The sequence below is a fragment of the Magnolia sinica genome, chromosome 7 (genome assembly GCF_029962835.1).
Source record: "Magnolia sinica isolate HGM2019 chromosome 7, MsV1, whole genome shotgun sequence".
NCBI classification, from domain to species: Eukaryota; Viridiplantae; Streptophyta; class Magnoliopsida; order Magnoliales; family Magnoliaceae; genus Magnolia; species Magnolia sinica.
Genome location: NC_080579.1, coordinates 67507691 through 67535460, shown reverse-complemented (window position 1 = coordinate 67535460; position 27770 = coordinate 67507691). Strand labels below are relative to the sequence as shown.

The window sequence follows — 27770 nt, the reverse complement described above, 5'->3', positions numbered from 1 at the left end:
GGTCTGTTCAAACCTTAGAGTCGAGCATAGGAAAATCGAGTTCAAGTTTTTTGTGTATGCCCACTAGAAGTAGTAAGGGTTTTAGCCAACACCCCATCATGAGCAGAGTAACAAGCAATTAACCAATCACCTCGCTCAATTACTCCAAAAGATAACTGCCATAGAGACATCCAACAAAAATATCGATGAAAAATGACCACCATCGAAGCTAGACTTAAGTGATCAAAGGCATTCCAAAGGGAGAACCCCACTGTTGGGGGAGATGTGTAGTTGCAAGCAGGTGATGTTGGTGAGAAGCCAGCCCTTAGACAAACCCCCTATAAGACCCGAGGCCCCGAAATCTGGTTCGTGCACTGGATAGCCGTTGGTTGTAAATTCATTGGCCCCGAGAATGTTTGGACTTGATCATAATGTTGTTCTATTATCGATCCGCAAGCCGTATTTCAACCCGATGTCCGAATTTTAAGATACGGACTTAAAATTAAACAATCTGAAAAATGACAATTATGTCCTTATTTTATCTGGCGGAGCCCCACCATCGAGTTTTCAAAATCCGTTAAGTCCGAGAGACTAACTGTTGTGGCCGTAGTCAAGTTACGGAGTTACCGGCGAAAACGGCATGTCAATAGGACACCCGAATTGTAAGTTATGCATGGATATGCACATGCATATTTTGAGAAAATATACTCAAATAACCTCGATGTTTTTAAACTCCTTGGAATACGTTAGTTCAAATTACTTAAATAACATTGTTATATTGTTACCATAAGCCTAAACTTCTCAAAAACATCACAAAACACCTCCCAAACAAAAATATAAACATAAAAACATAAAAACATTCTTTCAATATCCCATTTCCAGCACTCTAGTTGAGAAGAAGAAGAAAAGGAAATAGAAGCTGAGGTTGAAAACCAATCCTCTGATAGTTACAGGTGAGTGCATAGATTAGGAGCACGCATATGTGTACATTGGGGTTTTCTTGAAAACCCTATTGCTGAATTTTCTAATTTCGGGATAGGTTATTACTGGATTTTCTGTTTTAGGGTTAGGTTATTGCTAGATTTTCATTTAGGGTTAGGTGATTGCTGGATTTTTTTGTTTTCAGGATTTTCTGTTTTAAGGTTAGGTTATTGCTGGATTTTCATTTACGGTTAGGTTATTGCTGGATTTTCTATTTTAAGGTTAGGTTATTACTGGATTTTCATTTAGGGTTAGGTGATTGCTGGATTTTCTGTTTTAAGGTTTAGTTATTGCTGGATTTTCTGTTTTAGGGTTAGGTTAGCGCTGGATTTTCATTTAAGGTTAGGTGATTGCTGGATTTTCTGCTTAAAGGTTATGTTATTGTTGGATTTTCTGATTCGGGGTTAAGTGATTGCTGAATTTACTAATTTAGGGTTAGGTTATTGCCGGATTGTCTGAAGGTTCTTGTTGGATTTTCTGATTTAGTTAGTGAGATTATTAATAGAAGGTTGGATAATATAGATGATTTGGTTTTGTTTCAATTCATATGTATTGCCATCGGTTTCTCTGTCCCTTACAAAGTCCGCCCGCTACCTGTTTGACAAAATGTTTAAAAGAATTATCCTTCCTCCTTTTAATGTAATTAATTCTTGAGAAAAAGCATGCTTGTGGCATGAAGTCTTATAGCGAAATGAATCCCGGATTGGAGTTAGATTGGCTAAGTCAAGTGCATATCATATGCATGGTTCATAGGTGTTGTATCATTGAATGATTTAGAGTGAATGATTCATATCATGGTATGGTGATCATATTGGGTTGTGTTGCGACAGACGATGTGATTATGATTAGTATGTGAACTGTCTAGATACATGATGCATTACATGAGACCCCGATGAGACACTTAAACTTCATAAGGAGACCACATGAGGAAGGTCATCCTTTGCTTGTCTTGAAAAATATATATATTGTTATTGTGTATGGACTCATGCATATGGTAATTGTAAATGCGATGAAACATACTTTGTTATGACTTGAGTTGGACACCACACCAAAAATGTGAAATTCAACAAGACATGATTAGAGGGTCCATGGGTGAAAGTCCCTAAACCCCGATTGGTACCATTGGGAGCAACCAATGCCTAGACCGGGTGGAAGAATAGAGCGCCGGAATGCTGAAATACCAAAGTAGGCAGCGACTCCCACTGACGCGTGTCGATTGGTTGAGAGGTTTGACCTGACCTACTTATGGGCAAGCAAAGATAGGTTGTGTGTGACGAGCTAGTAAATTGTCCGCTATCGTTTGCCAGGCGACTTATGACTTCTCGCTATTAGGCAAATAGTGAGGTTCAACACAAGTGGGTTAGACTAGTTCGGCCCGTGAACTATGCAGTCCCACCTCTGTAGTTGACCACGGTGGAAAAGTCTATACAAGTGGGTAGCAATCATATGCGAGTCTCACCACCGTTTCAAACTTTGGTGATCTAATTGGGAAATATGGAAAGTTGTAGAAACGTTGAAAGAGTATGTATGTTATAAGTGGGTAGAAGTCCCACCTCTGTATATAAAAATGATTTGGAACATAAAAAGTGGCATAATGCATTGTATCTTTATTTTATTGTTATCGATCCAGTAAGCCTGTTCATTATATGAGCATGACATGAAACATGCATTTTCACTGCACACACGCACTCACTGGGCTTAGTAGCTCAAGCTTTCCTTTCTTTTTTTTTTACAGGTGAGAGTAAGGAGCTGCAGGAGTAGAGGCTACAGAATCCAATTGTCCTTTTTTGTTTTGTACATATCAGTGTATATATTTTTTTTGTAATACCCTGAATATGTGCATCAGGTATAGTAAATATGACATGGTTTATGTTTTGGTTTTGCCTTGATCTACTCAGTTGTACACAGTAATATATGTTGAATATGATGAAATTTTGAGAAATGATACGTGTTTGTTGTCTTTACTTTCAGAAATCCTCCTTGTGGAGCCCCGCATATGGGACTTAGTATGTGATAGTTGGAAGTCCCAAAATCGGAATTCTATAGAGGCTGTCAACCAAAATTTGGTGTATAGTAATCATGAATTACCAACACTAGATTTAGGGTCGTGACACCCCCACCAATGGCGGGCATGTGGGTAGAGAATGGGCGTATCAGGACCGCTTTGATCCTGACGAGAGGGACATGAAAAATGTCAGCATTAATGCCCCGAGCTTTAATGATCGCTTTGACCCCAAGGCATTCCTTGATTGGTTAGATGACATGGACCACTATTTTGAATGGTATGAGATGTCAAAGAACCAATAAGTGCGGTTTGCCAAGATGAAGCCTGTGGGGCAAGCGAAGATGTATTGGACCAATAAAGAGCGTAGGATTGAACAAGTGGAAGGAGCTCCCGTTTGGAGCAAGATGAAACAATGTTAAGAGAGAAGTACCTCCTCTCTTATCGACGAAAGCTCCTGGAACAATGGCTTTACACCAAGGATCCATGCCTGTCACAGAATACATCGCAAATTTTGATGAATTCATGATGTTGTGTGACATTGAGGAAGACCCTCTAGTAATGCTCACGCGTTTCAAGACAGACCTTCGATCGGATCTTCAACGTAAGCTTTGGGCTCGTCTCGTGGCAGATTTGGACGAAATGTACCAAGTGGTGCAGGAATTAGAGCAGTATTTGAAGACTCTTGTCACAAGACGGTTCGATTCCTAAGACTCTAATGTTAGGACTGGTTCTCAAGGAACTAGACCCGACATTGGTAATCAACCCAGGGCGCATGCGAATGTTCCGTCTAGGCCTAGGGATGACAAGGAAAAAGGCGTCCTTAGTGCTGGTCCAGGAGGACAGAATGTGCAATGCTACAAATGTAGAAATATTGGTCATTTTGCAACTCAGTATCCCACTAGGAGCGAAGGAAAAGCCCTAGACATAGGCCATTCTCAGGATAGGGAGTATGATCAAGGCGACTCTGAAGGTGAAGAATATCAGCCCATAAGATCATTGAGTAATGAGGATGAAGTGGGTGATGATGCCACACTAGCAGTTGTCAGGTGTGTGCTAGCCCAGACTATTAGTGTTAACTGGCATCGCAACGTTATCTTCTACACGATCGCCAAGTGTGGCGAGAAAAATTGTAAGGTGATAGTGGACAATGGGAGTTGCCAGAATGTAATTTCCACTAGCACCTTAGGCCGTCTAAAGTTAGAGGGCACCCCTCATCCTGACCCGTACAAAGTATCATGGTAAGACAAGACTTTCCTTCTTGTCACACATCAATGTCTTGTACCCATCGAGTTCGGGTCTTATAAAGAGTCTTCGTGGTGTGATGTGTTACACATGGAAGTAGGTCACATCATCTTAGGTAGACCGTGGCTATTCGATAATGACGTCACGATCTACAGCCGTTCTAATGTGTGTACCTTCACGCATAACATCAAAAAGATCAAAATTAATCCTATGCCACCACAAAACACTGCACAGAAGAAAGGTGAGAAGACTAGTGAGCCTAAAGAAGTGAAGAAATCCACACCCAAGTCTCTCCACATCATCACAACTAAAGAGTTTGAAAGCGAGACTGAGGAGGATTCGACGGTATATGTCTTAGTGGCTAGAGAGGCTACACTAAAGTATCAGTAGAGTTGCCCAACGAGGTAGCCCCAGTCTTAGAGGAGTACAGAGATGTATTCCCTGAAGATTTGTCGAATGAGTTGTCACCCATGAGAGACATCCAGCATGTCATTGATCTTGTCCATGGGTCGACTCTACCAAACCTTCCTCACTATAGGATGAACCCTGCAGAGCATGCAGAGTTGAAAAAGTAGGTAGATGAGCTCCTACGAAAGGATTTCATCTAGGAGAGCATGAGCCCATGTGTCGTACTCGCTTTACTGACACCTAAGAAAGACAACACTTGGCGCATGTGTGTGAACGGTAGAACCATCAACAAAATTACAGTCAAGTATAGGTTTCCCATACCTAAGCTCGATGACATTTAGACATGATGGCTAAATCCACCATTTTCTCCAAAATAGATCTCAAGAGTGGGTATCACCAAATCCGTATACGCTCCGGTGATGAATGGAAGACAGCCTTTAAGACGAATGATGGGCTATATGAGTGGCTTGACTAATGCACCCAGCACTTTCATGTAGGTATGACCCAGGTCTTAAGACCGTTTATGGGAAAATTCTTAGTGGTGTACTTCGACGATATCCTAATCTATAGTACCATTAGAGAATCACACCTTAAACATTTGAAGTTGGTCTATAGCGTCCTTAGGGCGGAGAAATTATACGCTAACCTTAAAAAGTGTTCATTCATGTCCGGTCAGGTTGTGTTCTTAGGGTTTATAGTGTCAGCAGAAGGGATGCGTGCAGACCCAGAGAAAGTCAAAGATATAGTTGACTGGCCTGAACCAAGGAACATCCATGAAGTGTGAAGCTTCCATGGCTTAGCCACATTCTATTGTCGGTTCATTAGGAGTTTTAGCACGATTATGGCTCCCATTACAGAGCGTATGAAGAAGGGAGACTTCGTGTGGTTGAAAGCCACAGTTAAGGCTTTCAACAAAATTAAGGGCAAGATGGTCGAAGCTCACGTCATGCACCTTCCCAACTTTTCTAAAGTCTTTGAAGTTGCATGTGATGCATCTAGTGTTAGTATAAGTAGAGTCCTAAGTCAAGAGGGTCATCATGTTGCCTATTTCAGTGAGAAACTGAATGAGGCAAAATAAAACTACTCTACCTATGATAAGGAATTATATGCAGTAGTGCAGTCTTTAAGACATTGGCACCACTACCTCCTACTGCAGGAATTTGTCTTATTCTCTAATTATGAAGCCTTACGTTATCTTCACTCCAGAAGAAACTTAACCCAAGGCATGCTGAGTGGGTTGCGTTCCTTTAAGAGTATTCATTTATCTTGAAACACAAGGCCGGAGTAGAAAATAAACCAGCCAATGCCCTTAGCTGTAAAGTGGTGTTGTTCAATTCTTTGAGCATAGGAGTTGTCGGCTTTGAGCAACTAAGAGACGAGTACCCCACATGTCCAGATTTTGGGGGTACCTATATGTCACTCTCGAGTGATCAACAAAGTGCGGGGGATTTCGTGTTAAGAAATGGATTCCTTTTTAAAGGAAATCGTTTATGTATTCCCCATATGTCCCTCTGTGAATTCCTTATCTCAAAGCTTCATTCGGGAGGGATGGCTGGCCACTTTGGTCGCGATAAAACTATTGCCCTCGTAGAGGATCGTTTCTACTGGCCAAGTCTCAAGAGAGATGTCGCCAAAATTTTAGAGTAATGTAGAACGTGTCAGATGGCGAAGCAACAAAAGAAAAATTATAGATTATATACACCATTACCTATGCCACATGCTCCATAGAAAGACATTAGCATGGATTTCGTGCTTGGGCTTCCCAAGACGAGTAAAAAGCACGATTCCATTTTTGTTGTTATGGACCGCTTCTCTAAGATGGTGCATTTCATCCCATGTTCTAAAACTTCGGATGGTCTAATATTGCTAAGGTCTTTTTCGATGGTGTGGTCCGTCTCCATGGTTTAACTAAGAGCATAGTGCCTGACCGTGATGTCAGATTTACCAGCTATTTTTGGAAGACACTTGGCACATGATGGGAACACATTTCCAATTTTCTACTACATACCATCCCCAAACTGATGGCCAAACTGAGGTAGATAATCGCAGCCTTGGAAACCTCTTATGATGCTTAGTGGGTGAACATGTGAAAACTTGGGATTTGATTCTACCCATAAGCTATAGCCGAGTTCGCCTACAACAGTTCGGTCAATAGATCTACAAGGTTGAGTCCATTTGAAATTGTTAGTGGGTGCAAACATCGTATGCCCATAGACTTGTTACCCATGTCGATTACCCAAAGATCTTATGAGTCAACCGATGCATTTACACGACACATTCATAACTTGCATGCACATGTTAGACAGCGAATAAATGCGATTAATGATAATTATAAATGTTCAGCTGACATACATCGTAGGTGGACAGAATTTAATGAAGGGGATTATGTAATGGTTAGGATTAGACCAGAGCAGTTTCTTCCAGGTTCCGTTAAGAAATTACAAACTCATAGTACTGGACCATTCAAAGTATTGCGTAAAATTGGGTCTAATGCGTACATGCTAGACCTTCCACCTAAAATGGGAATAAATCCGACGATCAATGTGGACTATCTAGTCCTTTGTCGTAACCCTTCCATTGTTTCTTCTTCCCACCCTTGGCCACTTTCCGACTTTACTTCTCAATCCACTCCACTCCTTCCACCATCAATTGACCGTAAGGAAGAGATTGAAGGGATGGTGAATGAGGAAATTGTTTCCACACAAGATGGGGGCTTCCAAAGGTACCTTGCCAAATGGAAGAACAAGCCACCATCCGATTCCACGTGGCTTACAGAAGCGGAACTGCAGCGGATTGATCCGGACCTTCTCCAGACGCACGAAAGTTTTAACTCGTCGGAGCCAAGTTCTTCTCATCCGAGGGGAGTTGATGAGGACATTAGACCCTTCAAAGTTTATCAAAGACGAAGGCAGCCGACAAGTACATCTTTATGGCTCGATGATGGTTCGTGGCACAACTAAGGAGGATTTTGAAGACCTTAAACCTATCCCCGGATTAATTGAAGGCTCCACATTAGGAGGACAAACGTATAGGATGAGTTAGAAGACTGATCTATTATGCGGGATTTTTATTTTATTTTATTTTTTAAAAAGTTTTGTTTTGCGCGTTTTTTTTTCTTTTGTTATACGGGTAGTTTAGTCATTTTCTTTTAAATCCGAATTTTATAAATAGGGTGTTTTCTACCGTAAACCTAATAATATTTTTTTTTAAATGAAATCTTGATGCCTAATCCTTTCTCTCTGTGGTAATTTATTCTCTTCTTCTAAATTCTATTTCTAACCCTCTAACCTTCTTCTTCTCTTCCTATGCCTAGTATACTTTTATTGCAATTGACCCTGAAAATCTGAGGATTGATCCCAACCCTACTCAGATTTTCCAGTCGTCCTTATTCCAAAAATCCTTTGATTTCCTGGACTAGAGAAGTTGCATTGATTGTTGGATTGAAATTATGCAAGATCGGGAGGTCTCATCCCTCATCAGATCCAATCCACGCATGATTTAAATATGGTACCGCAGGATTGTGATGATGGTCTGCAACCATTGTATGTTTCCTTTGTTATTATCTTTACTATGATATGGAATGTTGAATATTTCAATTGATTTGCTTAGTTTATTTCGCTGGATAATTTATGTGCTCACACATGAATTCTAGTTTAGACCGTCCTGCATCAAAAAGTTTATAAAATAGCTATAAAACAAGTCATGTTTTACGGGACAAAATGTTAGGCAATTAAAGAACAACATACTCATAAGATGAGTAGAGACTAAGATGATGAGTGGCAAGACGAGGAAGAATAGAATTAAAAATGAATGCATTTGAAGGAACCTAGGAGTAGTACTAATAGGTAATAAAATGACGAGAAGTAGAGTAAGATGATTTGTTTATGTGCAACAGAGACCAAGGACCGTGTCAGTAATGAGTGAGTTGGTACAAATTAAAGGATTTAAAAGAGCAAGGAAAAGGCCCAAAAGGACTGGATGAAGGCAGTAAGAAATGACTTAACGACCTATGGTCTAACTGAAGGTATGGCCCTTGATAGAGTGGAACCAGTGTTCAAAGTATCGGTATCGCTTCAAGTTTCACTAGCCAGGGATACGGAAATAATATCGATATCGCCGATAATATCGCTAATAACCGGAAATGCGGGGAAACATGGGAAAAATGGTGGAATTTTCAGTGAAACTTCAGGAGATGTTAAAATGTACATACTTGCACATTTAGAAATTAAAAAATTGCAAAAAAGGCCTTAAAAGTATATGTTGTTGTAAGAAATCAGTCCAACCATCCCATCTGGCCTATTTAACCATCCAACCTTCACTTCAAACATCCATCGATATTTCAAAATATCAACAACACATTATATTTCACCAAGAAATCATCAACAATTGGAAAGGAAACAAAAGATTGCGTTCTCAATATCGCACATGTTGCGATATCGATAATAACGAGATATTATCAATATTATCAATGACTAATTGAACACTACATACAACCATGTGCCCATGAAAAAAAAATTGAAATAATTTTTTTCTAATAAACAAAATTTTGATGATATCAATACGTTGGTGATATTATTGAAATATCATCGATACACTTATGATACAAGCATTACCTAGAATTTACACAGTCGAAAATATTGGAAATGCATTGGCGATTATACAAGTGACACAATATTGTCGATTAAATTAACGATATTGATACGTTGCCGATACTTAACAATACATTGCTAATACCTGGAATTTCTAATACTACCAGCGTTTTCGGTATCACTACCAGTGTTATCGGTATCGCTGAGCTGGAAATAAAGATAATATCAGAGATATTTCAATAATATCGAAGATAATTCGAACACTGAGTGGAACCAAGGTATGCCAAAATGGTTACATAACGGTAACAATGGTAACCATTACGCGTAACAGGGCCAAAACGATCGAAACAGACATTACAAAAATAATGGCCCATAACCGGCATACAACAGCCCCCAAAACAGAGTTTTTTTAAAGCCATTATGGCCCGTATCTTAATGGTGACAGCGGCAGCGGCGTTACACCGCTGTTACCGTTATGGAATACCTTGAGTGGAATGGAGGAACAAGATTTTTGTAGCCAACCGATTAATTAGGATAAGGCTTAGAACATGACAATGATCATCATCATATGATTAATTTTCCGCTAAGTATCGCAATATTTTCAAAATAAAACAAAGAAGCATACATCTTGATCTGTCTTCTCATTTTCAAATTTGGGATAAAAGGTAGCTCTTATCTGGGCCTGAGAATACGTAAGATTGTCGACAGTAAAATTCTCTCCAAGCGGACCCTTGAATAGCTTATGCAGTGCGGCACTATTTTTGTCAGCTGATGCATTTTCTATGGATTCAGCTACATTAGCTTGACTATCGATTACCGTCGATCTCACATCCGGTGCTGCAGCAGCAACTTCAGAAATTTCAGCTCCTCTTACGGTTGAATAGGACTTCGGCTTCCAAATGCTTTTTTGACCTTTGGTTGGAGGAGCCTGGTTTGCTAAAGGGACGCTCCCAAATAGTATGGGTGAAACTGGAATATAAGATGGTCCAGTATTTTCTGTAATGCTCAACCCACTAAGCCTGTCAGTGATAGCTTCAGTTGTGGGCCTTGCGGCCAGATCCTCTACGCACAGAGATGGCTGGTTAGGTTTTGGCTTCTCTTTCTCATGTTGTTCTCTTTTACCTGCCTTACCCTGTGTGAGAATTGGAAGAAGTAAATACCCTCCAATTAGCATCGTCTAGGAGTAGTAACAACTAATGGAATGCAGCTAGCATAGTACCTTCAATTGGATAGAAACATACCAACTTTCTATGTTAGGAATCCAGGTCTACAGTAGCATTGGCATATTAACTGAACAGATAATTAAAAAATAGCAGTGTGCATCACGAAGAACTATTTCTTACTAATTCCAGCATGGTTTTCACATCCGATCATGTAAAGCTTCATAAGAATAAAATATCAGTCATGTGTGACATAGAGACAGTGGATCACTTATTTTGCATTGCATCTTAGAGAAGTTCAGAGAGGTTTTTCATTTTATTCCATTGTAGTTGGGTAATCCAGGGGTCGATTCGGACCTTTTTCCTTGATTGGCATCAGGTAATTTCAGGAAGAAAAAAAAAAAAAGTGACGAAGTAGTGGAGGCATGCTTGTGGGGTATTAGGGCTGAGTGGCGTGATAGGTGCTTCAGGAATCAAAGCGAGTGTCCTGAGAAGGTCTTCAGAAGGGTGAAGTTGGATTTCATGGAATGGGCTTCGTCAATCCAGTTCCTTTTCAGTTGTGCTTTAGCATCTGTAAATAATTGGGTTGTTTTGAAATTTTTGCAGATTTCTTATCAGCCTTCTAATAAAATTGCAGAAGCCTTGCAAAATAAAAAGAATTTTTATCTTTTGAGGGGAAAATAAATGATAAAATCAACATGAAAATTAAATAAATTATTTCTGTTTTTAGATTGATTCCTCAAAGATGTGGTTCCATACAGGAGAAAATCTGCAAACAGAAAGAGGCAAAAAGCACACAAAGACATCACGACAGACAAAACAAAATACTAATCATACATTTCTGATTTGCATTTCAGAAGTTAGAACTGCAGCATTACATCGAACCTAATGGGATTACATACACCAGAAGATTGTAAAAAGAAATTACCGCATAGATCAAGAACGAGAACATGCAAATGTCAAACTACTCATCTGCTAACAGTAAAAGAGTGGAGAATGATTGATTTTACCTGATTATTCAGCATGGCGAGGGAGGTGCTGAATCTGAGAGCACGAGATAGGTTGAATCGTGCAGATGGAATGGAAGGAGAGCAGCAGCGGTTGAAGAGAATAAGATTATGTGAACTTGGCGTGGTGGAGGAAAGACAAAGAGAGAAGAGGTAAAGTATTCTGGACATTCAAAAAGACGTAGAATATTCGGTGATTTTGAAAACACAACGTTTCGCTGAGATTTCGAATGCCTGCGCCCCGTTGCCTCTCTCAGAGAGGAAGCAGACGTAGCAGGGGAAGAGAGATTGAGAGATAGCAGCTATGATAGCGAGAGAGAGAGAGACAGGAAAGAGGAACACAGATGACCTGATTATCGATTGACGTGGAATAAGAGAAGCAAGCAGCAGAGGGAGGAGAGTGGCAGGGCTTTCTGGACTCGGATTGCGTGGTGTACCACACAGAACCGGACGTCGGTACAGTTTGCTGTTCGAAAAGCTCTGTGGCCCCCACCATGATGAGAAGCGGATTGGCTGGTGTACAACACACCACCAATCTAGCTGTTGCAGGTACGTGTCGTGCAAGGAGGAGCGCTGACGCTCCTCGATCTCCCAGTTGTACGAACGGTTCAAAGGAGATCAAAGTTACATGGCCCCACAATGATGTATTTATCATATCTACACCGTTCATCCATTTTTCGAGATCATTTTAGATATTTCTATCAAAAATGAATAATTACCAAGAATCAAGTAGACCACACCACAAATAACATTGGGATAATGATTCTCACCATTAAAATATTCGTAAGGCCCACCATAACGTTTAATTTCCATCCAATCTGTTCATAATGTCACGCATAACGGATGAAGAAAAGAAAAGAATATCACATTAATCCAAAATTTATGGGGTTTCAATGGTAGTCGTTCAATCTCCATTTCCTTTTTACAGTGTGGTTCATTTGATTTTTGAATCTGTTTTATTCTTCGGCTGCTCAATCCATAAGACGAGTTCATCAAATAGACGGACACCAGCCAGTAATGATTTTATCAACGCCGTCCATTTTTATTTTTTTATATTTTTTTCATTTAGGGTATGAGTGCAAAATGAGACTGATAAAAATCTCAAGTGGACCCTACCATAGTAAAGACTGGTGAGTCAACGCCCGCCGTTAAAAACTTTGAAGCTATAAAAGTTTTGAAATAGGCTGATATACGTATTTTACTTGGTAACCTAATCAACGGATTGGATGGTAAATAAAAATTACCCTAAGAAAGTTTTTATGGTGGGCATCCAATCAACACTTTTTCTGGTGGTGTGGTCCACCTAAGATTTGGATATACCTAATTTTCGGGTTTATGCTATAATCTGAGATCTAAAGAAGGATAGACGGAGTAGATAAAACATATACAACATTATAGGTCCACGGAACTAACTTTTCCAGTAGTTAAGTTGTCCGGTTCCTCCACTGCAATCCGAATCCCGTTTTCGCGGGTATAGACCGGAGCGGATTCATTCAGTTACTGGCAATACCTGGTTCAGTCAGGCCTTAACCATGGGCTTGTGTGGTATATCTTCTCCATCCATTCATTTTACTGGCTCATTTAAGGGCATGCCTAGAAAATAAAATAGATCCAAATCTCATGTGAATCACACCACAGGAACAGAGGTAATTAACCATTAAAAACTTCTTGTGGACCCGAGTTTTCCTTTCACCATGGTAGGTGCTACCTTATCAACAAGTTGGATGGCAAATAAACATCAAAGGAAGTTTCCCATAATGGGTCGTTCATCCTGGTAGGTGCAACCTTATCATCAGGTTGGATGGCAAATAAACATTAAAGTAAGTTTTCAATAGTGGGCCATTCAATCACCACTGTTTCTTGTGGTGTGGTCCATTGAGATTTTGAGTTGCCTTATTTAAGAGATCATGACCTAAAATTAGGGGTGTACACAGAGTCAAGCTGGCCTCAGCTCGACTCAACTTGGCCACTAGCTGACCTCAGCTCGGTCCTCAAGCCTAACTGGCCAGCTCGGCTCGGTTCAGTCAGCAACTTGGGCTAGTTCGAGCTAAGTTCGAGCCAAGTTCGCATGTGCAGCATTTTCACAAACACATGGACTGCGTTTTCAAAAACTCACTGTATGTAAAATAACAGGAGTGGTTTTCCATATATTTTATCAAACTCCATGTATTTTATCAAACTCCTTCTAAGCAATGTAAAAATCAAGAAAAAAAATGGTATTTGTTTCATATACATACCTTCCTTGCCTCCAACCACACTTCGTTGAGTCATTTCATCATCAATATCAAAGTAGCCGAGTCACCGAAGCTAGTTCGATTCGAGTTGGGTTCAATCCGAGTCAAGTCGAGTTGGGGCCAGCTCAAACTCATTTTTAAGCTTAAAAAACCACCTCAACTCAGCTCGAACTCAGCTTCGAACGGAATCGAATCAAGCTTTTTCGAGTCGAGTCAAGCTAGCTCGGTTCGTGTACACCCCTACCTAAAATGATCTGAAAAAAAATAAATGGATGAGCCTGAATATTAGGACTGAAAGTTGGGCGGGTTCAACCCAACCGACCCATGACTGACCCGACATTGGGTTGGGCTTGGGCAGGATATCTTGAGTTTGGTCTCAGGCTTGGGCCATGCAAACACCAACCCAATAAAACTTGGGTTGGGCTCAAGTTAAGGTCTCAGGTTAACCGACTCAACCCAAACCGGATCAATATATAAGTCCCTTATAAATTAATTATATTTGAGTGTGGATCATCTATGTTGAAGGCACAAGAAATTCTAATGCCGTTGGGTTTCATTGGTCCACATCATTTTTGATGACTCAAGCTAACAAGATACGATGGATTTCTTTCTCCCAAATAGATTGCTTGATATACAATATAACTTTTAAAGGAGTAGTTGTCCTATATGTTAGCTTGTATGTTAGAAAAAACGAACTTCTTTATAATAAATAACTGCATATATAATTAATAAAATTATAGGTACAAAATATAAAACGTGTATTGAAAATATAATAGACTAATATAATAATGAAAATATTAGCATATATCTATCCGGCCAACCCGATGTTGGGGATTGTGCTGCGGAATCACACAGAGATAGATCTAAGATAACAATCCAAGAGCACCAAGCAAACACAATAGAACACAAAGATTTAACGTGGACAAGCCTTTCGGGAAAAAACCATGACACAAAGCAACAGATCTTTACTATGAAAACAGAAATTACAAAGAGGAAAGACTTACCAGACTTGAGCAATCCTCAAATCTCTCCCCTTGCTCCACCCTTTTAGAAACCCTATAACCCTTTTATAAAGCCTTAAAATCCCTTAGAATACCTCACAATCCCGTTTACATGCATATATATAGTTTTAGAAAGAATCTAAAACAAAATTGGAAAGAATCATAAACGAAATCGGAAATAAATCCCGCACTTTCGCAGTTGCACGAAAAATCTGCACAAAATCTGATTAGATTTAAGACATCAAATACAACAATCTCCACCATGTCTTCAATCTTTAAACGTGTAGTTCTTTGTCCTCTTCTCTTATCTCTACCTCGCATCATATCTTTATCAATGCTTCTCGTGCACACTCCGTCTTCCTTTTACGTTATCGCCAAGCCCAAAGAAATTACACATAACTTAAACTTCTCTATAAGAACAACCTTAGTGAGCATGTCCACTAGATTCATGCTAGTGTGAATCTTCTCCGAAGTCACGCCTCCTTCTTCAAGCACCTATCGAATAAAGTAGTGACAAACAACAATATGTTTAGTACGAGAATAATAAACATAATTTTTAACTAAATTAATAGCGCTCTCACTATCATAATTAACCAGCACAAGCTCCTGCTGAAGCCCCAACTGATTTATTATACTTCTTAACTAGACATCTTCCTTAAACGCTTCTGTCACTACCGTATATTTTGCTTCGGTCATAGAAAGAGTCACCACAGACTAAAGCTTCGACATCCAACTAATTGCTCCACCCGTTAGTACAAATGAGTAACCTGAAGTCGACTTTCTAGAATCTACACTATCTACATAATCTGAATCCATATACGCTACCAACTTTGCTCCTGTCTTCTCAAAAGTTATAGACGTAGTCTTTTATACCTCAAATGTATTGAAGTAGTCATTTCACCACTTTCGAATGTTGCTTGTCGAGATTTGACATATATCTACTCACAACACCGACTACCTGTGAAATATCTGGTCTCGTACAGTCCATGACATATATTAAACTGCCAACCGCATTCGAATAAGGCACATGAGACATAACCTATTTTTCCTTATTTGATTTAGGACATTGTTCTGAAGAAAGTTTAAAGTGAGCCGCGTGGGGAACACTCACTGGCCTTGCATGGTCTATCTCATACTTGATCGGCACCTTTTCAAGGTATTCTGTCTGTGATAACCAAAGCCTGCTCCTCTTCTTGTCTTTATGAATATCTATATCGGGAACTCTCTTTGCAGCCCCCAGATCGTTCATCTCGAATGTTCCTGATAACTGAGTACGTCAATTTCAGACATATTATGACTGACGATCAACATATCATCAACATACAGTACTAGGATGATGAATTTTTCATCACTTAATGTCCTGTAATGGACACAGTGATCGTATTCACTCCGAGTAAATTTCTAACTCAACATGAAAGAATCAAATATTTTATAATACTGCCTAAGTGACTGTTTCAGGTCGTACAATGACCTTATTAGCCTGCAAATCTTTTTCTTTGCCCCTTTAACTTCGTAGCCCTCCGGTTGCTTCATATAGATCTGCTCTTCCAACTCCCCGTGTAGGAATGTAGTCTTCACATCCATCTATTTCAGCTCGAGATTGTATTAGACAATCAGCACCAACACGAATCTGATAGATACTTGTTTAGCCACCAGCGCGAATATCTCTGTGAAATCGATTCCTTCTCTCTGAGCATACTTCTTCGCTACCAGCCTTGCTTTCTATCTGTACTGTTTCTTTTTAAATAACCACTTACATCTGATCACTTTTCGGCCTAATGGAAGCTCCACCAGCTCATATGTGTTGTTTTTATGTAACGAGTCCATCTCATCGTACATAGCTGTCTTCCATTTTTCTGCATCAGGCTTATTAAGACCTTCCTAAATAGTAGACAGGTCCACATCATCTGTAATGAGGGCATATGCAATATTAGAGTCGTCTCTATATTTTATTGGTAACATGTGATCACGCGGGTTTCTTCTCATAAGTGGTTGCTCCACCTTCTCTTATACCTCTGTCTGCATATCTGTTTTGGCCTGAGTATCATCTGTATCAATCTGGACTTCTATGATCAACCTTTCTGGTTCATCTTGCTCCTCCTGATCATTCTTGTGGAATATGGAGCTTTTATCAAATTTGACGTCACAGCTAGTGATAACTTCACGTGTGATCTTGTCGAATAACCTGTAACCTTTCACACTAACACCATAGTCAACAAAGATGTACTTTTTGGCTATATGGTCTAGCTTATCTCTCTCAACTGACGGTACATGGGAGTAAGCCTCACAACCAAATATGCGTAAACTTAAGTAGTCCATCTTATAACCACTTCATACTTCCTCTGGGATATTACAATCAATTGTCGTATAAGGAGACTGGTTCATCAAATAGCAAGTTGTGTTAATGGGCTCAGTCCATAAGTCATTGCTCAATGCACCATTACTTAACATGCATCGGGACCTCTCCAAGAGAGTCCGATTCATCCACTCAGCTACACCATTTTATTTGAGCATGTGGTGTACTATGTTGTGCCTAATGATCCCTTCATCTTTACAATATTCATTAAAATGAAAATAAAATTTTCACCATTGTCAATCCTTAAAACCTTTATTTTTCACCCTAATGGTTTTTCCACCACTGTCTTTCATTGTTTGAATATGATGAAAACTTCGGATTTACATTTCATGAAGTAAACCCAAACTTTCTAAGAGTAGTCATCAATGAATGAAACAAACCATGACAACCCCCAACAGAAACTTCTGCTAATGTCTCCCATATGTTAGAGTGCACATAATCAAGCACTACTTTACATATATATTTTCCAGATTTAAAAGATAATCTAGTTTGTTTACCATATATACAATGCTCGCGTATATATCTAAATTAGAATTCTTAAAAGCTAGAATCAAACAACGATCAGATAGTACTTTCATGCCCCGATTGTTCATGTGGCCTAGACGAGCATGTCACATACGTACAGACGTGAAATCTACAACGGCTACTGCCGCTCCACCTTCTAAAATGTTCCCGATCAACCTGTAAAGGTTTTCGTGCCTTTGCGCTCTCATAATTACGAGTGCCCCTTTTGAAACTTTAAGGACACCATCAACACTAATGAACTTGCACCCTATAGCCTTGAGTGCACCGAGAGAAATCAAACTTTTCTTCATATCAGAAATGTATCTGACATCAGTCAAGGTATGCTCCATCCCATCAAACATCTTGATACTCACCATACCAATAGTCATAACATTATAGGCATTGTCATTGCCCATAAAGACCTGTCCACCACCGCATTCCTTATAACTAACGAACCAACTTCGATGAGGATGAAAAAGCCTAGCTATATGTCCTAGAGGGGGGGTGAATAGGACAATGCCAAATAAAACTTATAACAACGGAATTAAAAAGAATATGATAGCCAAAATAAATCACAATGCAAGAAAGTAAAATAACCTCAAAATTCAGATCTTGAGAGGTTGATACAAATGTTGTTCTAAGGATAACCTTACACCAAAAATCAGAGTTTATGGTAGGACAACCTTATTTCTAGAAAGATCTTTGTATCAAATCTCAAACCGAAGAGGAATACAGAAATAAATACAAACTGAATTAAAATAAATTGTAATCACAAATGTATTGTTCTAGGGACAGCCATACACCATAAAAATGACAGGGCAACCTTATTGGAACAACTTTTAAAGGAAATTGAATATCAAGCTGATAAAGGAATAGCAGAAAATAAATTCTAAACTATTACAAAATTCTCACAATGCTTGAATTAAATGATTACAACATTCACCACCATATATACATCCCACAAAAGAATAATTAAATATCAGAAGTATAAATCATTCAACCACAACACAAGGGATTATAGTGGTTCGCCTGTGTGTTCACCAACTGTTAAACAACAGCCACACAGAATGCTACTCCACTCCTAATATCCTCACACAGGGGATATTAGCGTTCACTAACAAAATAGGTTTTCCCAGGTTCACCCAAAACCTTTACAATTGTGTCTTTGTCTGTGGGCTTACACAATTAAAAAACCCCACTTCTGAGTTTTCCTGGCTCTCCTCAGATAACCAATACAACAAGATTTTTCTGGCAAATCTTGAAAGAAACCAAAACAGAAAGGAATTTATAATTAAATGTAAAATACCTGATTATCTCCTTCGTTGTAGCAGCCCGGTAGAACCAAATCAGAGTAGATGATTGAATGTCCAAGTTCAATGTCCAGTACTCAATTACAATGGTTCTAATTGTAATAGATTTTAATTTAAACCAAATAGGGCTTGCCTTAATTGATTTTGATTCCAAAGAAAGGGAATAACAATTCCTCTTATCAAATTAGATTGGAATAGCAGAAACAAAATCAATTAAATAAAGCTAAGGAAAGAGAATATTAAATAAGCACACTTAGCTTAGATGGAGCACAGAATTATCTCTCAGAAGTTCGATGAAGATTGGCTTGAATGGATTAATTAATTCGATGATTTCTTCTGAGATTCGTGCACTATTTATAGGTGAGCAGATCGCGTCTTCAACTGGTCTAGGGAGCTCTTCGACTAGTCGAAGCAGTAAAAGATATTTGAAAAATCAGGCGCGATAAGCTTTGACCGTTCTACGACTGGTCGTAAGTCACCTTCGACCCTTCGACAGGTCGAAGAACCTGAAAAACAACGCTGGATTTTGAGTCGAAGTTTTTCGACGGGTCGAAGATGCAGTCGACACTGTTCCTTCGACTGGTCGAACAAATTCCTGAACTAGTCGAAGCCTAACAGATTTTATCCGAAATTTGTAACAAACTCATGACTGATCGAGGAATTTCTTAGACTGGTCGAAGCAACTCTAGGACTAGTCGAAAAGGGCCTAGGACTAGTCGAAGAACAGACCAAACTTATGTAAAATAAACATTCGATTTATGTATCCAAAATGACCTACTTCTAAGGTCAACCTATGGTCAGTCAAACCTCAACCATGAAGTAAGGACATTGAAACATTAGGAACTAGTGACCTTGAAGTATGAGCCTTGAAGTCTTGATGTAGTTGAAATCTTGATGTAGCTCAATCTTGAAAGTGTCTCTTTACAAACCGCCTTGTACTCTTCTTGAAGTCTTGCAGCTTGAGTCTTGTCTTGTGAGCAGTTCTTGCATTCAAGATTGATCCTTGTACTTGTGAGCTGTGAGCTTAGCTTGTTCATGAATGTTGATCCTTGAGAGAACTTCACTTATGCAAGTTATATATAACAGTGATTTTGGCACCACAAATTTGACAACAGACAGGGATATAAACTATAGCACTTACAGAAGAGTCATGTGATATGATGCTCCTATGTCAAGGATCCATCCATCTTTATGATTGTTGTGTAAGTGACCAATCATGGACACAGACAGAACATCACCACCACTTATCTCTTCATAAGATGTGACAACATTGGCCTCCTTGGAAGAAGCCTCTGAGTTTTCTTTCTTCACTTTAGGATTAGTACAATCCTTTTTTATGTGTCCGATCATCTCACAGTTCCAGCAATTTAATTTTCTTTTGCCCTTACCCTTGGATTTGGATCTAGGTCTTGAGGATCCTTTACCTCGATCAGCATTCTTTCCCCTTGCAATCAGTGCATCGGAAGATGTCCCCATGCCGCCATTTAGCTTTCTCTTGCCCTTCTCTTGAAGGGCTGAGATAACGGTGTCGACACTCAGGGTTTTATTTGTTATACATATTGTGTCCCTAAATGACTCATACAATGCCAGAAGAGAATTCAACAACATACATGCTTGTTCCTTATATTTGATCACTTCTTCCATATACAGTAGTTTACAAACTAATTTATTAAAGTTGCTGACGTGGGCTTCCAGATCTCCACCCTTTGTCATCCTGAAAGTGTACCACTATAGCTTCAAGTGTAGGCAATTTTCAAAGAATTTTTTCGCATAAATATCCTATAACTTTGCCCATAAACTAGTCACAGTTTTCTCCCTCAAAATATTGTAGAGAACCTCATCCATGAGACATAAACGGAAGGAAGCTAAAGTATTCATGTCAAGAGTATTTTAGTCTTCGTCATGCATAGTTGATTTTCACTCCTCAAGAGCCTTAACTTCACTTTGCTTGGTTAATAAACTAATCATCTTGATCTTCTATAACTCAAAATTTTTTTTGCCTGAGTACTTCTCAATATCAAATTTGGCGTTTTCCATTGATGCTAATCCTGCAGATCCAGATCCGTGCCCTAACGATTGCTCTGATACCACTTGTTGGGGATTGTACTACAAAATCACACAGAGATGGATCTAGGATAGCAATCCAAGAGCACCAAGTAAGGGTGTACATCGAGTTAAACCGAGTCGAGCTGGCCTCTGCTCGACTCGACTCGGCCACTGGCTAACCTCAGCTCAAACTCGGCTTGGCTCGGTCCTCGAGCCTAACTGGCCAGCTCGGCTTGGTTCAGTCAGCAGCTCGGGCCAGCTCGGGCCAAGTTCGAGCCAAGATCGAGCCGAGTTCGCCATTGAGGCATTTCCACAAACACCTGGACTGCACCTTTAAGAAACTAAGAAATCTGACCTCCTTGTTTGTGTTGCCAACCCATTAAGGTAATAGAAAGAAAAAAAAACATTTGGTGTATCATAGTTGTTGTGGAATGTCATCCGTCCATCCACCATATTTGTCCTCAAGTTGTTGTATTTGAGAACTCATAGTTGAGACTTACTATATTTGAGAACTCTAGGACTTACTGTATTTAAGAACTCATCTATCTACCATATCTATCCTCGATTTGTTGTGGTATGTCATAGTTGTTGTGGTATGTATATACCTTGCCACCAGCCACACTTCGTTGAGTCATTTTATCAAACACTTAGTGAGCAACATCAATGGCAAAGTAACTGAGTCACCGAACTGCTTAGATTTGAGCTGGATTCGATCCGAGTTGAGTCAAGCCGGGGCCTACTCGAACTCATTTTCGAGCTCAAAAAATCAGCTCGACTCGGCTCGAACTCAGCTTCGAACCGAGTCGAATCGAGCTTTTTCAAGTCGAGTCGATCGAGCTAATCGAGCTAGCTCGGTTCGTGTACACCCCTAGCACCGAATAAACACAAGAGAACACAAAGATTTAACGTAGAAAACCCCTTTGGGAAAAAACCATGGCACAAAGCGACAGATCTTCACTATGAAAGCAGAAATTACAAAGAGGAAGGACTTACCAAACTTGAGCAATCCTCAAATCTCTCCCCTTGCTCCACCCTTTTAGAAACCCTAAAACCCTTTTAGAAAGCCTCGGAATCCCATAGAATACCTCTCAATCCCGTTTACACCCATATATATAGTTTTAGAAAGAATCCCAAACAAAATCGGAAAGTATCAAAAATGAAATCGGAAACAAATCTCACACTTTCTTAATTGCGCGAAAAATCTGCACAGAATCTGATTAGATTGAAGACATCAAATACAACACCTGACTGAGCCCCTTAGGTTAGGCTTGGGTTGAGAATTCCCAACCCAAGGTTGGGTTGGGTTAGGGTTAAGTTATAGTTTAATGGGTTGAGTTAGGGTTGAGCACCAACTCGACCCAACCCACCTGACTTTCAGCCCTAGTGAATATGCAACACATACATTAAGGTGAGCCCCATGGTTACAGCCACCAAGCTCCATGTTACCCCTGCCTGACCAAATACTGTAACGACCTAGGAATTTTTGTGCTAATCTTTCCTTAAGTAGTTGTTTTTAGGGTAATTAGCGCTATACTCGATTGCTTGTGAAATTCGCATCAATCATTTGAAATTGTATCTGCATGGCTCTAAACTTGTAGATTAGTTAGCGCTACGCTACTCTGAAATCTGAGATCCATCGCTAAATCCAGTTGTTCTGGGGAATTTTTGGAAGATCTGGATCGGACCTGGACCGCGTGTCGAAAGTCCGATAGTGATGATCTTATGCTGTTGCGGTCACCGAGTTGGGCTTGACCATCACCTCGAAAATCAAGTCCATGTGATGTTCTGGGTCGATTTGCTTGAGTTCGGAGTGAAGAGTGTGAGAACGGTTGGAATTTAATAAGCTTTTATGAAATCTGAGTCGTGTCGCTTGCACGACGATTTTAAGCTATCTGACCGTTGGATTCTGACCCAATTTCACCCTCTGATCAGGATAGTTGGCCCAGGCATATCCTAGTGCTTGTGGACCTGATCGAGATTCCGTGACCGTTGAATTGAGTGTGGTCCGCCACGGCTGATCTGAAGAGCCGGTCGGTATGAAAACTCAGCTTGACCTAGATCTATGGTCAATGAGCTTAAGTCCGACCTTTCGTGGTTATAGGCCCACCAGAAGTGCTTCGTTGGATCGAGAAAGGCATGCTTTGGTTATAACCTAAGTATACCTTGGCCCTGGGGTTATTTTCATCAATTTTAGGCCTATTTATAGTCCTTAAACCCTAGCTCTCTATTCCACACGAATTTTCTCTAACCCTAGCTTGGAAAGAGAGTGGAAAAGAGAGAGAAAGTGAGAGAGATAAGTTGGTAAATCATCTTGGATTCTTCTTTGTTCTTCTTCATCTTTGAACCTTCACTTTGAATCGTTCTTCTGACGGTTCTGAGTTCTTTTTGGGGTAAGTTAATCTAACCCTAACCTGTGTTAGAGCTTAGATTAGTCTTGGTGTTGTTGTATCTCATTTCTATTCTTGCTTTAGGGTATTCTATCGCCGTTGACGAAGACAACTCGTCTAAATCAGTTCGGTGTTTCTTTTCTGGCTTAAGGTGCGGACTTTAAGTGTATAGGTTATGGTTTTCAAGGCTTTCAACGCCAGTTAGTGATTTATTCTTGTTATGGATGAGATTTCACATGCTAAATGTTGTGTTTACGTTGCTTTCCTGATATGCATGTGCTATATTGAGATTTGTGTATTCTATGTGTATTTATAAAGTACCGTATACATATAAAATATGCACTTATGTTTGCCATGATTATTTGTCATGTATGTGTGCTAGATGCATGTATGACAACTCCTTGGTAAAAGGAATTGTCAAAATGCATGTATTTCAACATACGTCATGTATGTTGTTCCATGTATGCTAAGTGTTTGTAGAAATGCATGAATGATCTAAAGTGTAATTTATTACACTAATTGTGGGCGTTGAGAAGTGATTCTCAACACTCCTATTGATGTGCATGATTTCTTTTATGCAAGTTACATTCCTTGTTATTTAAATTCAAGTCTTACTTATGCTTACATTCATGTTAAGTTGATATTCTTCAAGTGCTTGTGTACCACATGATTGAAGCTGTTGTTCTATTACTGTTCTACATTTAATACGAATATCTGTTGTAGGGTAATGTGTTTAGGACTATGAATAGTCCAGGAAATCGATAATCTGCCTTAAGGTTGTGGCTGAGATCGCTTTCGCCACAAAGGATGTGATTAGACGAACCCGAGCCGTATTAGAGTTGTCGGCAGTGGCTTGTCTACGCGGAGTGTTTGTGCACTCTATGTCGTTCAATTCAACGTGCGCTCGTGCTAGTCGAGTTCGTCAAGTAACCCGATTGTCCGATGTATGTTCACCATATATTGGACGCTACTGTTTGAATCTAGGGTACCGAACTTACCAGTGAAATTCTATTAACTATGGTACTTGATCCGCTAAGACTCATGAGCCGGACATGGTGGTATGGGACACCGTGGTCGAGCTGTCGGCCTACGCTGGGGTGACGAGCCTCCCTGTAGTGACCAGTGAGCAACTAAACTCGTGAGCCGATTATGGTGGTATGGGACACTATATTTGTGCTGTCGGCCTACATTGATTGGTGACGAGCCCTTTGTAGTGACCTCGAGCATACCTGGATACCGCAAGGAGGTGACGAGCCGAACTGTGGTAGTAAAGGCATGAAAGACGTGCATTGATTGGTGACGAGCCCTTTGCTACGACCTCAAACATATGATCGTATGAGATGTCTAGGATTGACGACCCTAGAATGGATCACTGTTTGGATGGTGACACGAGGAAGGTATCTTAGCTTCCCAATCCGGCTGTGTGAAATGGACTAATAACAACTTGGTAATCATATTCATGCACCGCATTTGCATGTGATTTGTAGATGTGGTGCACTTTGAGGCGATGTCATGCGTAACATAAGATGAAGACGCTGAGGGTGTACGCATGAGGGCACGCGTCATATTGCATACATCCTTGCATTAACAAGAGTACTTAGGATTTATTTAATTGTTCTGCTTTATCATTACTGTTTGATTGAACTGATAACATGTTAACCAGTGCCATATTGTTCCACTGAGTTGATCATTCACTCCCACGTTTCTGGGGCGGTGTTAAACACCCACCAGACTCTGTCTTAGGCTCTGATGTTGCAGATGTGGATGCGACTTCTGAGGCAGAGCGGGAGCTGGATGATGATGAGGCTGCGTTCTCCTATATGCAGTTTTCAGTCGGGTTCTAGCGAGCCTTGGTCTGATGCGCGGGATCTCTGGGATTATTTCTGGAATCTAAATGATGTAACTTGATACTTATAATTTTGTTAAATAACACTTTCATACGATCTGGCTTGTATATGTATTTCAGGGATTTACACTTGTACACATACTTTTCTATAAGTCTTCCACTTGCTTTATTCACTTATCCTTGAATCATATCTGTGTTTTGGCTTAATCTATTCCATGTTTTATGTACTAATGCAGTCAACATACATCCATCATTAAATATGTTGCATAAGTGATGTTTTGGAACTCGGGAGCTGAGTTATGCTCGACCCCTGAATTTCAGGGCGTTACAAATACACTCTTGGTATGGATTTCTATGTTAGTTCAACAGGGACATGACTGCCCAATGACATGACTATGTGCTGGCACATTTGCCCTACAATAAGGTAGCTATAAAGCTTGAGCAGACCATGCTATACGAAACTGTGTGAATTGAATGCCTACCATCTAAAACTCATTGGGGGCCACTGAAGATTGATCAAGTCTATATTTGTGTTTTCCCTTTGTGGAGGTATGTATGACATTATAAGTAGGTTGGACGGCAAATAGACATCATGATGGGCTCTAAGAAAGTTACAACAGTGGGCATTATTATCTTCCTTATTTCATGTGGTGTGGTCCACTTAAGCTTCGGATCTACCTCATTTTTTGGCTTGGCAAAACTAATGAACGATGCGGATAAAACATAAACATTACAATGGGTCCCACGGAGTTGTCTCACAGGCAATCTGCTACATTCAACTCATTTTTTAAATGGCAGTGACTCGTCCACCGAAAGTATTTATCTAGTTTTGTGGCACTCTAGTCCTTCCAAAATGCCTATGTGGGTGTAGATAGAGCATGATGGAAAAAAAAAAAAAACACAACAACACTAAGGGCCTGTTTGTTAACGCTGAATTATTGTACTAATGCGGAAGAAGAAAAGCGCTCCACCATTTTATGTCGAAATTTTCTGTGTAGGAGTCTAGCTTAATAGGGAATCAAGAATGCGCTCCATGATTATTATTTTTAAATCCAAAATTGTCCTTTACGACATAGATTTTCTCCTTTATACACATCCCAACTTTTAACATGGGGCACTTCTCTAAGCCCACCATGATTTATATGTTAGATCCACACCATCTATCTACTTTTCTATATCATTCTAAAGCATGATCTGGAAAAAGATGCACATCCAAAGCTCAAGTTAACCACACCACATAAAGTAGACATAAAGTAACGGGACAGGAACGAGTACCGTTAAAACCTTCCTGAGGTCCACCATGAAGCTTATTTGCCATCAAATCTCTTTATAAGATCACACAGACCTGGATGAAGGAAAAACCCAAAAATCAGCTTGATCAGAGCCTTATGTGGCCCCAATAAGTTTTCAATGATAAACACCCAATTCCTATAGTTTCTTATGGTGTAGCCCACTTAAGCCTTAAATTTGCCCTTTTTTTTGTCTTAATTTCTAAAATAATATTAAAAAATGAATAGACGGTATGGATAAAACATATATATCATGGTAGGCCCCATAAAGCTGTTACTTCATATTTATGTAAATCTTTGTGGGGTAGAACGCAATCCCCTCCCAGATTTGGGGTGCGAATTATGTGCAAATGCCTTTCGCAGGAAGTTCATGCGCTGGAATCATAACTGGAGCCCACTGTTATGTTTGTGATAAATCTAATCTGTCATTCCATGTTTTGAGATCATTTTAGGACTCGAGACAAAAAACGAGGATACAAGACTTAAGTGAGCCGCACTTAAGGAAAAGGTGGGTAGGAAAATTCCTATCGCTAAAACCTCCTTGGGGTCGACAATGATGTTTACATGCCATCAATACCGTTCATATTGTCATTCCTAGTGAGATGAACTCAAACCATAAATATTAGCATGATTGAAAACTTCTGTGGCTCCATGAATATTTTAATTAGGGGCATCCAATCCTCTCATTTTTGGCCCATTTGAGTATTGGATATGGCTCATTTTTAGCACTATGTCCTAAAATGATCTCACAAAATGGATGGACAGGGTGGATTTCACACAAACATCACAGTGGGCCCCACCTAGATTTCCAGTAGTGGACTTCTTGGGAAAGGCTTTCCTATGAAATTTGGCTCACACTTGGGGACGTGGTTTGGCCAGTGACGGTGCCACTAGCCGGGTGGCTAGTGGTCGATGCTCTGTGGGCCCACCATGATGTATGAGTTTCATCTACGCCATTCATCTATTTTTCTAGATCATTTAATAGATCATAAAAAATGGGGCATATATAAATCTCAGGTGGATTACATCAAAGGAAAACAATAATGATTAAGCGCCCACCATAAAAATTTCTTAGTGACCACTGTAATGTTTATTTGACCTCATACCTATTGATTAAGTCATACAGACCCGAATTGAAGGGAAAAACAAATATCAACTTGATCCAAAACTTTTGTGGGCCTAACAAGTTTTTAATGGTGGGCAATCAATCAACATTGTTTCCTATGATGTGATCCACTTGAGATTTAGATATACCTCATTATTGGGATTATGCCATAAAGTGACTTGTAAACATGGATGGATAGAGCGGATGAAATGAATACATCATGGTGGAGCACACAGAACACTGACCAATAACCATTGACTAGTGGCAGGGTAACTAGCCAATCTACCTCCCCAACCTGGGGGAGTGGATTTGGTGTGACCC

At 39.8% G+C, this 27770-nt stretch overlaps 1 protein-coding gene across 3 annotated transcripts in view; it reads right to left on the bottom strand.

Annotated features, from left to right (window-relative positions):
* LOC131251416 (tRNA ligase 1) overlaps window positions 1–11805 on the bottom strand; it is a 180241-nt gene extending 168436 nt beyond the window's left edge. The window contains exons 1-3 of one of the 3 annotated variants that reach the window (XM_058252099.1): window positions 11375–11805; window positions 10164–10336; window positions 9830–10115 (exon numbers count right to left, since the gene is read on the bottom strand). In XM_058252099.1, the coding sequence (XP_058108082.1) occupies window positions 9830–10115; window positions 10164–10336; window positions 11375–11542 (627 nt within the window). In that variant the 5' untranslated portion in view covers window positions 11543–11805. Of the gene's footprint in view, window positions 1–9829; window positions 10337–11374 lie in introns of those variants that run through there. The other 2 variants (XM_058252098.1, XM_058252101.1) reach the window with 2 other exon arrangements.
* Between the last annotated feature and the right edge of the window lie 15965 nt (window positions 11806–27770).